The sequence below is a fragment of the Pelodiscus sinensis genome, chromosome 8, assembly GCF_052426305.1.
Source record: "Pelodiscus sinensis isolate ZL-2025 chromosome 8, ASM5242630v1, whole genome shotgun sequence".
NCBI classification, from domain to species: Eukaryota; Metazoa; Chordata; order Testudines; family Trionychidae; genus Pelodiscus; species Pelodiscus sinensis.
In genome coordinates this window covers 29,354,791-29,370,699 of record NC_143059.1, presented here as the reverse complement: position 1 = coordinate 29,370,699, position 15,909 = coordinate 29,354,791, and the positions used below count along the sequence as shown (strand labels likewise).

Sequence of the window (15,909 nt, the reverse complement as noted above, 5' to 3'; positions counted from 1 at the left end):
CAGAAAAAAAAATGTTGAAGTAATTAAAGTTATATCAAAAATAATTTTTAATATTTTTTTTATGGAGGAAGGGGCCCACGAAGGCAAAAGTGCCTAGGGCCCACAAAAGTCATAATGTGGCCCTGCCTGGCTGCAGTGGCCTCCATGTTAAAGGACAGCTGCAGAGTGTAGAGGGAAAAATGGAAGATTCTGATCCGCATCCTCTTGATTTCTCCAAGTTTCCAGCTTGGGACACTGCAGACTCAGGTATGACTTGTCTGTAGGCATTCAGATGCGATGCTGTTAAGCACTGTAGGATTGCCAATAAATAAATAATTTTAAATAATTAAACCATTTATATAAGTGCTCAGTGAAAGTGAGGAACTACTGTGAAAAATATCTGAGAACTTGATTCTGATACCCTAGCACATGCTGGATGGTACACAACTCCACATGTAGCTCTACTGAAGGTAAGAGGTCTACTTGTGGAATAAGGTACTACTAAATATAAGGCAAGATAGCAAAATCTATCTCTCTATTATGAGTCATGCTGGAATAGGCAAATCACAGCTGTTGCTCCAGTTTGTAATCCTTTTCTGAACTGAAAAAGGGCCTTTGTTCAAATGTGTTAGGACTGAATGTGCTATAATACAGACAATATAAACTGACATAATATATGCATCTTCTTAAATTTGTGCCCATTTTTACTGCTTCATTACTAACTCCACTTCTTTCGACCACTTCCTGAAAGGCTGGGCTCAGAACCAGTGTGTCTAGAATGTCCTAGCGATGTTAATAGGTATACACTCAGCATTCATGCTGGGGAGATGAACATCTGCGTGAGCCTCTCCCAACTTCTGGCAGTGCATCCACTTACTTGTAATGACATTCTTAAAACCAGCAGAATTTAGAAGTTGATCATGGTTGTTAACCTGTTGGTTTCACAGTGAGTATGTAAATTAATCTTTTGCCTACCCTGGAAGGTTACACAGTCTATTTGTTTGAGATGCTAGAATGTGACACATGGCGCACACAGATGTAGATGTAGTGTTTGAGTTTGCTGGGCATGTGCCCTATGCACCAGAGATACTGAAGGGGATAAAAGCAAACAAGCAAAGGCTATTGAGCACTAAATTCCTACATGAAGATGGGATTGAAAATTAAATGGAGGGACAGAAAAAAAGCCCTCAACATTTGTCTATGAAGCTATAGAAATAGGATAAGTACTCTTATTTAAGGAAAACTTGCAAAGAAATTATTTTTAAAAATTGGATATTGCCCCTTTTTGCTGCTTTGATGTAACTAGAGGGCTGAAAGAAAGGTATTGATGCATCCATATGTTCTTCATAAACTGCCTGCACAAAGGATACTGCAGAAGCCAAGCAACTCTTGTTTTACGCTAGTCATTCCTGCTGCAAGAGTTAGTGTCTGACTTGATCTCCCTTCCTTGTCCCTCCTCCCCCACCTGCCACCCCTCCAACCTTGGGTGTAGGTTGGAGGTGGAAAGGGAGGTGGGAACAAGGAGGGAAGGAGGAAGTATAATGCTTATCATAAGTAATGGAGGCATATTATCAATTCCTCCTTAGGACTCAATAGAATCAACAAGCCCATCCATGAGATTAGTGATGCTTGTGTTTTACTGAGAACAGACAGTGAACACTACACATACCATAGCTACCATAGAAGTGGGCATCTCCCAATGATCCAACTCCATGTGCTTTCAAAACATTTTCAAATTCCTAGATCAACAGAAAAGGAGGGGGTCACCTGTTGAATTATCTGACATATCCATTCCCCTCCAGTGTAACTGAACAGTTGTCTTCACCTTAGGTAGAGGCAGAGATGCTATAGGTATAAGCCCTGTTAGTAGGATTTGCTCTGATAAGAGGTCATCATAAAACCCTTTGGTCTCTTTTCTGGCTGCAACTTCCAAACCAAGTGAGAAGACCTCACAGCAAGAAGTCTGTAAATAACTTTTTTTGTTCTTGCTAAAGCTTGGCTTCTATTTGGTGTATACGTGAACTCTCCTACCTCTCCCCACTTCCTCCAAATAATCCAGTTCTGTCATACTAGATTCTAGGAGGCCTTTACCTTGTCCTCCTGATTCTCAGAAGTTCAGTAGCATTCAGTTGTTCCAGCCAGTGAAAAAGGCTCTAATTGCTTTTCTTCCAGTTCACCATCTGTACTCCAGCACAAATCACATCTCATCTCTCTGTGACTGTATTTAAAAAAAAAACCAACAGGGCTCTAGCGTATGTGAAAGTAGGCACACTCCAAAGTGCAACACCACAGCTTGTAATCAGAGCTTTACTAAGACCATTTTGCCTCTGGTTTTATTTATTCCCCATCAACTCTCATAGTCTAATAGTTTTTGGTCTCATTTAGCCTGATGGCTCCTTGAGGCAGAGATCTTGTTGTCTTAATTTGTCTGTGATGTACCATGCATGCCTCTGGTACTATATAAGTATCAGGAATATTCAGCGCTCTCTCCCCTCTGCATGGGAATATCTGTTTTTATTTTGATGGGGGGAGGGAGGGGAGAAATCGAGAGGGGACTTTCTGGCATGTCACCTCTCAGCAGTCACGCTCAGCCAGCTTTTGCTATTAGTGCCCCTTCGTGCATTTAATTGGTCCCTCCTAACAGGTTGGAGTGGAGACCATTTGTGGGAAAATTAGAAATTTGGCTCTGGCGGTTTCTGAACTTTATTGTAATGTGCTCTGCTAAATTGCACCTTGGGAAGGAGCTTGTTGCTTGGTTGGAAGGTTCTGAAGTGTCACTATCAGTACTTGGGAAAAGGCTCCTGCTTACCTGCAAAGAAGGCTTGGAAAAGAGGGGTGCTCTTCAGTTTCAGCTGTATCTTAGGAAAGTGAAGTGTTGTCTATAAAAATAGCTGTTTAGAATCCATATGTGCATTTCTGGGAGATTAAAGGATCACTTTGGTGGTGTAGCCGGCTGTGGTTTTGAACACTTTCAGGCTCAGCATGCCCTTGGTATGTGTAGGCATCAGTCTGGACACGTGACATCTATGCATGCATATGGTATATTGGACATGTAATGTCTGTGGGCCTAACAAATGAGTGGCCTGTTAGATGTGTGCCATTTCTGAGTTCAGTGTGAGCACGGCGTGCTGGACATTCACTCCCTTTGGCTTGGTGTGTAAGTGGCACGCTTCAGTGTATGCTGTCCCTTTGCTATCAGGTTTCTATTTTCCCTGGCATCCTGCCACCTTGGCAGTGAAAGGTAGGACTGGTAATGTAGATCCATGCTGAGATGGAGGAGGCTGGTCAGGTCACACAGAGGCTGAGTGGTGACAAACTATAGTATTTCTTGAATGGGAGCACAAGTCTTTGACTACAGAACAAAACATAAGGGGAAGCACATCTGCTGTACTTACCATAACATGGTGTTTGTAGGTAAAATATGTGTGATGTGTACAGAATCATCCTGTATCTTTATATATGTCAGGCTTCATTTCTTACATTTATATACTATGCAATAAGTCCATGATTATATCAGCCATAGTTCTGCATCCTGTATATGTGCAATGGGACTCATAAAATATTATTATTATAATTTCTAATTTGCATTACTATAGTGTCTAATCGTGGCTCAAGATGCCATTGTGCTAATTGCTGTACGAACAAAGAAAAAAAGACACAGGAAAATAGGGAAGAAATAATATGTTTCTTCCAAGTAGACATCTCTATTCCTGGCTGTGTGACTTCTCCCCATTATCTATTTGCCTGTCTTTCCTTTCTCTTTCCTTGTTTCTGGCTGGCTCCTCCATGCCTCTATGTCCATTTGTCTATCTGCTTCTTCTCTCTACCTGCATCTTGATTTCATTTCCACTCTCCTTTAATTCATATGTATTTTTGGCTATGCCACCATTAGATTCCCTTTCAGCCCATCATGCATTTAGTCTGGGCTATCTATCCCTGCATTTAGCTGGGTACATTCTGCATGTGTTGTTGTTAATGTTCCTCTCTTTATTATTTTGAAATATTGTTCTTAGGGACTCAACAGTGTTTTTGAGGTTTACCTGGTGGGAAACAACTCCAGACACTTCATCATCTCCCCAACCTCGATCCAGGGAAAGGCAGACATCCGTGTGCGAGTTGCAGTGCCGCTGGACTTTGAGACAATTCCTCGCTATGAATTTTCTGTAAGAAATTTCCTAAGGATGGGGTGAATGGCTGGAGATGGGAGGGCCTCAGGGCTACATTGTGCAGTAAGATAATGCATTAGCCCATGGGTGGCAAACTCACTCAGTGAGACACCATCAGCTGGGCGTAAAAAGTTCACTAGCAAGAGAGTAAAATGCAGTTTTGTCCAACTACAGAACCTGCTTCTTCATCCAGCAAAGTTAAATACTGCATTTAAATACTATTCAAGACATCTTTTGAAGATTAAATGCATTTATGTAACCTCCGTTTCTTTTTCTGTGAACTCTCCCTCTGATATCCTCCCATCAACAATCATACACTCTTTTGTGCATGCGTGTGTGTTGGTGTGTGTCTCACTCACACATATGCATGTACACACCTTCACCCCCTTTCATTGCATCACTAACTTTGGATATACCCTTCCTCTCTTCTCTTCTACTGCCTCCCCCCATTTAGGAATTCTCTCCTCCTTGTGCACTGTCCCTTGCTTTCTTTTTTTAATTCCACCCTTGGGCTATGTCTGGACTGCGAGCCTCTTTCAAAAAAGAGCATCTAGACTACAACCAGAACTTTCAAAAAAGCAAGCCGCTTTTTCGAAAGAGTACACCGAAGCAATCTGGATGCTCTTTCAAAAAAGCACAGTTTACATTACATAGCACCTTTTTTCAAAAGAGCACTTTCAAAAAAAGGCGTTATTGCTTCTAAAACGAGGTTTTCTGCAATCAAAAAAACTGCAGAGTTCTTTCGATTTACTTTCAAAAGAACGTGGCAGCAGTCTAGATGCAGGTGAAGTTTTTTTTTTTTTTTAAAAAAAAGGCCACTTTTTTTCGAAAAAGCCCTGTAGTCTAGGCACACCCTTGGAGAGTTACCCCCTTTTCCTTCTCTCTCTCTTCCCGCACCCACCCTAGTCTCTCTTCCTCTTTTGGCAATTCCCACCCTGTTTTAGGATGATTCTTTTTATGGGCCATGTCCTCTGGGAGAGGAAGAGGAAGTGAAGGGGCCACTGCTTCCCTGAACTTGGTCCTGTGAAGCCAGCAGTGGAGTGGGGAAGGGAGCTCTGGGTCACTGAGGGCTCTACAAAGGGCTGCTGCTGGGTGAGGAGGAAGAAAGAGGGATGAGGAGCTCCATTGCTTGTGCCCAAGGAGGCATAATCTCCTTCCTTCCACTCTGTCTCCAGGGCCTTCCTGGCCTCTTTGAGAAGCATTATCCAGCAGCTGCCAATTGTATATGTTGTAGAAGGGTCTGTGAGCCAGACAGATGAGTCCTAAGAATGAGATCCTGCCTACAAGCTGTATATTTGACACTCCTACCTGGCCTATCCCCTCTGTGCAGCCAACTCCACCACCAGACTTCAGTGATAGGGTTTTAATTGTGTCAATCGTTCTGGCTGGCTGTGACCCCACAAACCTACCATACTGTTTGGCGGCATAGAGATGGAGTGGCAGGGCTGAGGGGGCAGCCTACGACTAGACTGGCAGAGCTGCCAAAGCTCAGTGAAAGAGTGCACTAGCAGAGTTACATTTGCAAGCTTGTATAGTACTTGCTCACTCTGCTCCTGCCTCTTGGATTCAAAATCATGAACATTTACCCTACCACCTTCCAGAACAGGACGAAAATACACGTATTTTTGTTCTGCGCTTCCTCTCTTTTTCCAGAATTTAGAGCCTCAGCTACTAGAGCTTAAACAGAACATGTGTTCCCCCCCCCACACACACGCTGTGGGACCATAAAAGCTTTATAGAGCATAAAACTTTATTTTTAATGCACCTATCAGGCAGCAAAACTCTTTCCAGCCGCCTGCTTGAGCCGCGTCCCGCTGTTTGGCTCAGCTATAAATTCTGGCAGGCAAAGCAGCTTCCTGATCATGCCAGCAGCTCCTGTTGCTATTAGTCCTGGCAGAGGGGCTTTTATATACCAGTAAAGATGCATAAATAAAAGTCTGCCTTCCTTGAGCAGTGCAAAATGTAAACCAAAACCAGTGCTCCAGTTCCATTCAGCTAGCTGTTAGATGGCGAGACAGTGGCAGCTCTTAATGTCATGACCCCAAGAACGAGATGCTTAGATTTATCATGCTCAGGATACCTTTAAAGAGTGAGGATGAGTAGGAGACGGTTGTGGTGCTTTAATGCTCATAGAACAGATGGTTGCCACAACTTGTGTGCATACCAATATTGTATTCTGTGGTACAAGACTGATTATTCTATGCTCCTTAACATGGATCTCACCAGCAATGGAGCTTGGTTCTCAGAGTTATAAGTCTGAGATTTGGTGTTATTTCAAGTTAGAGCCCACAAAAGAATGGGCGCAGGATATTTGACTCTGTCTAGTACAACCAAGGTCTTATAATTTGGTAAACAGGCACAGTTGCCTGGAAAGGTTGGGAAAGATTTATCTTCAGTGTTGACTTAGCTGTATTGTTTGTGCATAGCCTACCAGCAGCAGAGGCATGCTGCTATAGTACCAGACTATCAGAGAAGATGACAAAAAACAAAACAAAAACAACATTTCTTTCTCCCCCCCCCCCCTCCCCCCCCCGATGCTTTTCTGGCTTTAAAAATGAGACAAAAATGAAATCTCCAACTGTGTTGCTTGCCTCCTCTTTCTGCTCAGCTGTTTGCAAATGAGAGTGTTCCAGAGCACGTTGGCTTTGCTCGTGTGAAGATTAACCTCATCAATGAGAATGACAACCGCCCCATTTTCAGCCAAGTCCTGTACAACGTCAGCCTGTTTGAGAACGTCACAGTGGGAATCACAGTCTTGAGAGTCCATGTAAGTAGAAACTGCCTTGATTTTTGTTAATTTCCAGTATTCATTTTATTACAATTTCTCCTCAAAGCTATGATACAGTGACCCCACAGAATGCATAGTCAGTGCAAAGGAAATCTCTGGGTACTGTGTTCTCAGAACAAATCAGTCATGGACTGGTCACATCCTGAGGGCAGGATGCTGTTATCTAGCTATTTCTGGGGATTGATTTTCTCTGTTGTGAATGCCACATATACAGCAAGGCTGTCTGAAAAACTGTGCCCAACTATAGGAGACCTGACTGGCACAAACACATCGTAGGGCAGGCATATGTGCCACTGAAGGAATAGCCAGCCTTGCAAAAGCCCCGGGCACAAGGGATGTTTTGGGGCAGAGTAAAGGATGGTAGGTGGGCCAGATGAAGGATGGGAATATCAAGGTCTAGACAAGGAGTTGTGGTGGACCTGAAATTATGTGGCCATACAAAGCCCTGTCGGGGCTTTTGTAGCAGAATTAACTGCCTTAGTCTGTACTAAATCAGGAGATGCACCAGCTGCCTTCTATCATCCCCTCCCTGACACCTGCACTGTTGCAGAGAGGAGTCTGGTTCATGCCCCTCAGTGTGTGATGCCATACCTAGATAAAACAGGTGGAGCTAGAGACAGAGAAAAGGTATGTGTGCGCCCTTCCTGATGGGTTTCAGATGGTAATTAGCTAACAAATACCATTGCAAGAGCAAGGCATGTTCAGAATGAATATGTCTACACTATGAGATTCCCAGCTTGAGGAGACATTTTGTGCTAGATCCCACCAATCTAGTGTAGCCATCTCCTTTACATGCCTAGGATTTGTAGTGTGCATGTGCTTGCAGGGGCTGGCCCTTCCCACTCCTTGCACTCCCACAGGTATCTTCTACTTTTAGCACAGTAGATTGACGAGAACTAGCCTGAGAGTGTTTCTGCAAGCTGGGAATCAGACTCCCAGCTAGAAGGGTAGACATAACCAAGCAGAAAAGTAACTAAAAGTCAGGCAACTGGGGTTCTATGCTTCATTTCATCAAATGGGAAATGAGAAAATGTAAAAGGCAAGAAAATGCATTTATTGAAGAAAAAATAAGGAATTACTGATGGCACAGAGCAAAATTGCAAACAAGAAACTCAACCCCATCTTTAAAATCATTAAAATAGAGATCAATTTCTACCTCAGAAGAATGCCATCACTGGAAACTGAGAGAGCGCATTTCTGGTTGGTAGGTGCTCCTATACTGCTTTAGTTAAATAGACATAGATTCATCCTCTGACATGTGTTTCGTTCTCCCTCGTTCCATCGCCTAATACATGTTCTCTTCATTAGCCCCTACATCTCTGGATGAGTATACTACACATCCACACTAGCGTGCTCGCATACACACATACGAATGAAAGCTCTGACAAAATGATTTGGGGTGTGGAAATGTGTTTACTCTACAAACAGATGGTGTGAAACTGTATAGAGCCCCTGAGCAGTTCCCATCTGACAGTTATTAATATTTCAAACAGATGTTTAGCTAGTCAGGCCATCAGACACTAAACAATGAGATTGTTGCAGCGTCTTTTTTCCAACTTCTAGCTATGCCAGCATTTTGGAGCAAACACATAATGCCAGAAGTTGAATCTTGTATGATAAATCAGAATGTATGCAATTAGCACTGAAATCCAGATTGTCCTCCCAGCTGATCCCAAACTTCTAACAGCCCTCATAAAATACTATGTCTTGTATATGAGATGCAGCGCTCTACATTTGTCAGAATGCTGTTTGCTTAACATGCTTGTTCCACAGACTGTCCCACGCTCCACAAACAAAATGAATCCTGGGAGGACACTGTAATCTGAGCATTGCCTTTCATAATGATAAACTACTGTTTTTCCAAGAGTTTCCTGGGAACCTGAAGTGAGTGACTATTAAGTACAGATTTTAAAAACCAGCCGTGTAAATTTAGTGTGCATTCTTACTCCTCTCCCAAAAGTGCATCAAATGGGTTACACATGCAAAAGGCCATATATCTGTTCCAAATTCTGTATTGAAAAAATGCCCTTTTGCACAAACAGGCTCATATTTTGTGAGTGCATTTTAGACAGCTTTGAAGTCTTAACTTCTCTAAACATAAATTCCCCTGTACTTTGAAAGATAGTCAGAAAACCCACAATATGGTTATGGAGAGTAGAAAAAAATGGTCTCCAGGGGATTAGCCCAATAGCAGAGATAGGTGGATGTTGAGACTGAGTTTCCAAAGTGATTACCTCCATTCCAGATACATCAGCACTGAGCAATGGTTTCTGGAGGATTAATCTTCAATCATAGACAGTCTTGCACTGAGGGTAATAATCGCATTGACATTATCCCAATGTCACAGACAGTCCAGCACCAGGACAGCGGCTTCAAAGGGATTGGACCTTTGTCACTGAGGCCTTGTCTATACGAGCATTTCCCTCATGTTCTCCACTTTTGCACCACCATTAATGCAGACAATAATAAGCTCTTGTAGATCAGCCACCAGAATTTAAACCACTGTGTCATCTCCTCACCCTGCTCAGTGGAGATTTGGCTCAGGATTCCGAGAGAACAGAAAAAGGGAGGATTTCAAAATTAGCCCTCAGTCTCCTTAAAAACTGAGAACCAAACATTTATACATTTCAGTGGGAAATCAGATGTCTAGACAGAAACAAACCCATGTTACAGAATCAATGTGAACAGGAATTCTTTGTGTTTTCTCTCCTCCTGCGTTCTCAGATTCTGGTGTTCCTCTGATTCAAATAACTCTGCCCCCATATGGTCTTCTGTGAGTGAACATAGTAACTTTTCCTCTTTTCATTGCAGCACCTATTGTGTTTTGGGAGTGTGTATTCCCTGCCTTGAATAATGGAAGGCGGTCTCCAGGATCCCAGAGTCTGTGTCAGCCTTTTTCTGGAAATGGCAGAATGGCAGCTGGCGCTACAGTGCCTACAGCTTGTTCCAGGCAAAGACATGGGCTGCTCAAAAATAGGGGAGGTCTGGGGAACAGGAAATCTCTGATCTTCTGCACGATACAATAGTGATTAAAAACCACTTTTCTCTACTTCCTAAAGAGGGGAAGAGTTTACTCTCAACTGCCTTGAAATTCTGGGCTTTCAGCCAGTGTTCCCTGTAAGCTGTGCACTTATGTAGCTGCTCATGAGAAATTCAGATGTAGCTCGGCTGATTAGCAGAAAGCCCACAGTTAGATTTTGTGTTTCTCCTGGTGGTGCACATTCATACATGCCTTGATGAACATAAAACAATTATTCAGCACATGGATGGAAAAGATTAGAGGGAGCATTGCTTTCAAGCCCACTTTTCCAAGTCCCCAGCCTATCAAATTTCTATCCCCGTTATTTTGCTATTTGGGCATAGGGGAGGGAAAAGAGGAGTCCTGGGGGAGGCAGTAAAAAATCTAAGCCTTCCATTCACAGCATGTATAAACACACAAGCTCCTTGCCACAGTTCCTACTTTCCTGCTACCTCCTCTCTAGGCTTGAACATCTGAAAATGTAAAAGAAAAAGACTTCACTTGTGATGACAAATGGCCATTTGTTTCTGCAGTATTTGACCTCCTAATGTCACTGACAGCAGGGATACACTGTCTGGTACATGTATAAATCATCAGTAAGTACAAGCAGCAGAGAGTCAGAGTCTCCTTTTACTTCTGCTCGTGGCTCCCTACTCACCTTCATCTCTTCCCTGCACAAGATATGCGCAGGTTCAAACACGTGTTTCCACATGACGCTTTTGGTGAAAGTCTAGGTGGCTTTGGAGAGCCCCCAACCTCCTCGACCATGTAACTTTGGGCAGCCTTTTCCTATAGTGTCCACATGTGCGGCTCTCTCTTGCTATTTCACATTCTCTGGCTACCCTTTCCTTTCCTATCTATCTGTTTCCATCCATATAACGCATGTATCATATAAATTCAGGGAATAACATGCTGACATGTGAACAGCAGGAATACATAGACTTTATGGAAGCAGCTCCTCAGTGCGCACACTAACCTGGATCATGTGGGAAGGCAGCCCCTCAGGGCATGAAGATGATTTCCTTTCAGGAGACCCATTTCTTTATAGAACTGCATTTAGGCATGGAGATATATTGGCTGAAATTCAGCCCTGAAGTCACATGCTGCAACCCACTTAAGTCAAGGGAGTTGCTTAGGGTTGCCAGATGGTTTCAATAAAAATACCGGACACACTTGACATTACATCACAATCGACATTACATCTGATTTAGAAAATACCAGACATTTATATTTTCTCAATTTGTTTCCTGAACAGAAAGCTCAAATACTGGACTGTCTGGTTCGAAACTGGACATCTGGCAACTCTAGAGTTGCTTCCTCTTACAGTAGGGCTGAATTTGGCCCATTTTATGAATGGTCCCTGGCCGTTGAGCGATTTTCAGCCAGAGGCTTAAAAGTGCATTTAAAAAAGTTGAAGAAGCAGAACAGTCCAAGGAGACAGCACTGCACTGGGACTCAGGAACCATGGGTTCTGTTCCACACTCAGCCACTGACTTCCTGTGTAATCTTGGACAAGCCACTCCATCTCCTGTGCCTTTTGCCCTTCATCTTGTCTATTTAGACTGTAAATTCATTGGGTCGAGGATTATCTCTGTTTTTAACCATGCCCAGTTCAAAGAGGCCATGATTTTAGTTTAGGGTTTGGATGCTATTGTAATAGAACTCCAAAATATTGATTATATTCACTATATGAAGGGGGAAACCGAGGCACAAAAAGTTAGGTGAGTTGCCCAAGATCATAAAGTAGCAGAGTGAGGAAGAGAGCCCAAACCGTTGACTTCGAGATCAGTGAATTATCCCGTGACATGCTGCTTCTTACAAACATGGGAGACTTAGCTTTAGCCCTTTACAATAATAATATATTTGCAGAACATAGTTTTGAACTGGACCTTACTTTCGGAATATAATTTTGCATCTGCACATTTGTTCATGCATCTTCTTGGCCATTCAAATACACATGTAAATTTGTGGATGCTATTAATGCAAGCACCAGAATGCACTTGCAGAAATGGAGTCATTATTTCAGAAAAGAGACTCTAAATCTCTTTAGGCCTTTTGCATTAAAATATTTAACAAAGGGCAAAATTTGCGGTGATGAGGTACATTGTGAGAGATGAGACTGGAAGCCAACACATTCTGTTCTCCCCACTGAGGCCTGCAATTATTCCTGTCCATCCTTCTCACTAACAGTGTGCAGACCAGATTTCTTCAAATGTGCTGAGCACCCAAAGCTCATATTGACTTCAGTTAGACTGCTCCACCCTTCTAAGGCTCTGGGAGTTTCAGAGATTAGTGTGACTACAGAGGCCTGGCATGGGTGGGTGTGTGTTTGAGAAAGAGAAGGCAAAATCTATTCCCCAAATCTTTTTTAAAAGTCTCCTTGTTTGCAAAAACAATTATTTTCTTACCCTAGATGTGATGCACTTTATTTTTAGGATAGCTCTCCTGCCGGGCTTTGCTGAAGCAGCCCTCCTTCTGGGGAGACATTTATAGTTACAAATGTTGAGAGCACAGAATAGTGATGTGTCCTGTATCCTTTGCACATATGATTTCACTCTTTACAGCCTGAAAATAACTTCTTTACCAACACCACAAAGCAATGGGGAGATTGGCCAAACAATCCCTAGCATTGGGTCCTAGGTGTCAGAGGACCCTAGTTTTATGTGTTCTCAGCGCCTTTTGCTTCTTGTGGGCATGAAGTTATACCAGACCAGCTTGCTCAAGAAGTGTGAAATTCCTGCTCTGACCTTTTCTGTTATGTTATTAAAAGGTTTCACAGCCAGTTGTTTCAGAAAAAAAAAACCACCTTTAATATCTGCTGGTAGCTGGGGCAGAACCTACCAGTCTCTCTAGCCTAGGGATTGATCAGCTGACTCTATGTACACCCTGTGCTTTGCTGCTTTGTTGCTAGGTGTAGCATTGTCTTTCAGTCTAACTCATTGTCCCCATGTACAGGTTTCCATGGGGAAACACAGGGAAGACAGACAAAGAAGTCTGTATGCTGAGTGCAGAGACTTGCTGGAATGTGCCATGGGAGGGTGCAAAAACAGTCTCAGGGGGATGAATGGAAGCATGCACTTGAAAAGAGTGATTGTGAGTGAACCTGGTAACTCTGCTGTGTATGCCTCTTGATTGAGAGCACCAGGTTACCGGCACTTGACAGCACCAGCTTGGGAATAGTTTTGTTCCTTAAGGGGGTTCTGCAGAAGCAGTCCAGAGAGCTCTCTAGTTGCAGTGCTCTCAGATAAAGACAAGGGGAGACACACTGAGCTACTGGTATCTGCTTGCTCTATGTTAAATGAGACCTGGCTGTGTGACTACTAGAATATAGGCTTGTACAATGATCAGAGTTGCATGTGGACCTATGCTCTTAAGGATGCAGACCTACAGACCTGGGCTCAAATCATTGAAATCTCTCCAAACAACTGCAAGGCCCACAACCATCAATACAGAAGAGGGCTTGTGTGTGTGCTGGTATTGTAACCATCCTCAAAGCAATTCCCAGGCCTCTGTTGTTTTTCCTGCTGTGAGTAAATAAGAAGAAGCAGGGCAGGGAATAGTCTTCAAAGCCCTGCTCTTACCAATTATGAATCTGTGAATGGATAGACTAGAAGGGGAGAGGTGAATTGATAGATTAGAAAAAAATTCCCTAAACAAGAACAGCTGTAATATCAAATCAAAGCGCATAGAAAGACTTTAGACCAGACTCGAGAATAAATCCATTGAAGAGAGGAACAGCTCAAGAGATAAAGGGGGGAAAAGTATATAAAACTGAATGGCCAAAAATTCTAAACTCCACCCAATAATATCAGTCCAAGCCCTACAGAAAACAAGTTGTGGCCCAAATGGCAAATTTTCCCCATCATACACTCTTTACAGTGGAGAACACATGGTGCATGGAACAAGGAAAGAGTCAGAATCAGTGGATGATGGAGCACAGCAGCAGTTAGAAGAGCAGTATGACAGGTCTTGGTAGTGTAGAATGTTAGATCCCAGGCCATGTCTACATTAGAAAAGTATTTCAAAATTACTAAATTCGACTTAACTCCTGATTTAAATTCAGGATTCTCTGGTCTGGCAACATCTGTGGTCTGGCATGATCATGGATGTTCCAGGATCAGAGTGTCCCAGTGCGCTATAGGAGGGTGGGGGCCTTGGAGCTAGCGTAGGGCTCAGTTGGGCTGCAGCAGGGGAGGACCGGGAACCAATGCCCGGTTTATCTGAGCGGTGGGGGGGGGGGGCAGGAAGCTATTGCGCATCTCAGCCGGGCTGCAAAGGGGGGGGGGGCAGGGAGCTGGTGCGTAGCTAAGCTGGGCTGTGGGAGCCGGCACGCGGTTCAGCTGTGCTGCAGGGGAGAAGGGGAGTGCTGGAGCTGGCACGTGGCTCAGCTGGGCTGCAGAGGGAGCCAAGAAGCTTGGGGGGGCCTGCAAGAAGGGGGCCTGAAATGACCTCCCATGGTCTGGAAAAATCCTTCATCTGGGACCAGTCAGGTCCCCAAGGTGCTGGACCGGGGAGGGCCAACCTGTACTGTGTTCATACTATGGGGAAGCCTCAAAATTAGTCCAATGCAGGCTCCGTTAATGTGGACGTGCTACCTTGGACTTAGAGCCCCAGGAAGCACTGGGGAGTACTTAGTTCACATTACTCTGGGGAGTAATTATTTTGAAATAACGGCACCAGAGCGTCCACACCATTATTTTGAAATAGCTATTTCAGAATTAGTGTTATCTTGATGAAAAGCAGGATTTTGAATTCAGCGGCCCATTACTTTGAAATAATCACTTCAGCTCCACATATGGAAGCAATGATGGGAATGCATGCTAATGTTAGCACACTGTAATATGGCATGACTCACCGCCACAGCGCCTCCTGCTGATCTCTCGGGTAATCTGCTCTTTAGACCTGGAGCGCCCCCTTCTGGCTGGTGTCATGCCTGCCGTTCCCTGTTAATGGCTTCACCACCTTGCATTAGGATCCATGCCCCTCCCAGAATGTGGCATCCTCCCACCTGGGTACTGCCCTTCCACAGTGCCTCCACACTCTGGGGTCTTCCACCTCAGGGAATCCCCAACCCACTATACCCACCTTGCCTCAGTGACCCACAGCCAGTGGTCCTCTAGCCCCTGCCACAGAGGCAAACTCCACTCTGAAATGGCCACTCATCATTGGCAAGGGGAGTGTGTGGACCTGCTGCCTTTGCCTTCTCTGGCTGCCTCCCTGCAGTACTAGTAGCCTCAGGCCCTGCAGCCTGTGGCTTGCCTGGCCTGAGCTTCCCTAGCCAGCCCTGCTCTAAGTCAGGAAACTTCTAGCTTCCCTGACAACTAGGCCCCTCCTGCTCCACAGCTGGAGCAAGAGTGAGTCTGTCTCTGCCCCTCCAGGAGCCCTTATTTATACAGCCCCAGCTGAGCCCTAATTGGCTGTATCTGCTTCAGCCGCTGGCTCCACCACTCTAGCCTTCTCTGGGTGCATATGCATTGCACCCTTACTGCAAAATAAGTTACGCAATTTGTGGAATGAGGGTTCTTCTTCGCGAACTGTCCTCATGGGTGCTCCCCTACAGGTGTCGGGCTTATCCCGGCACCGCAATCCAGAGAGTTTTGCCAGCAGTAGCCCCCAGTGGACCGCGCATGCGCAGAAACTGCCTCGCGCCGTTCGCGCCCTTTCCACGTCACGTGGTCCGTCGCACCAGTTCCTCCTAACTGTCCACAGCCGCAGATGGAGTTGGAACATTATCCTCCTCGCCTGAGGAGAATTTGAAGAATTTGCTACTCGTTATGTCCTAGCTAGCCCACCTCCTTGTAATAGTTAGTTGTGACCCGACCTGTCAGATTTTTCTAAAAAATTTAAAAGAACTTAAAAGATCTAAATCATGCCCAGCTCTCCGGGCTTCAAAAAATGCGTGTCATGTAGCAATGCTATGCCGGCCTCGGACAGCCACTCCTGGTGCATCCACTGCC

General features: G+C 44.3%; 1 protein-coding gene across 4 annotated transcripts in view; it reads left to right on the top strand.

The window, feature by feature from the left end:
• CDH23 (cadherin related 23) overlaps window positions 1-15,909 on the top strand; it is a 573,109-nt gene that overhangs the window by 311,654 nt on the left and 245,546 nt on the right. For all 4 annotated transcript variants that reach the window (XM_075934954.2, XM_075934952.2, XM_075934956.2 and 1 more), the window contains 2 exons: window positions 3,993-4,142; window positions 6,754-6,912. In XM_075934954.2, coding sequence (XP_075791069.2) covers window positions 3,993-4,142; window positions 6,754-6,912 — 309 coding nt within the window. The remainder of the gene's footprint in view (window positions 1-3,992; window positions 4,143-6,753; window positions 6,913-15,909) is intronic.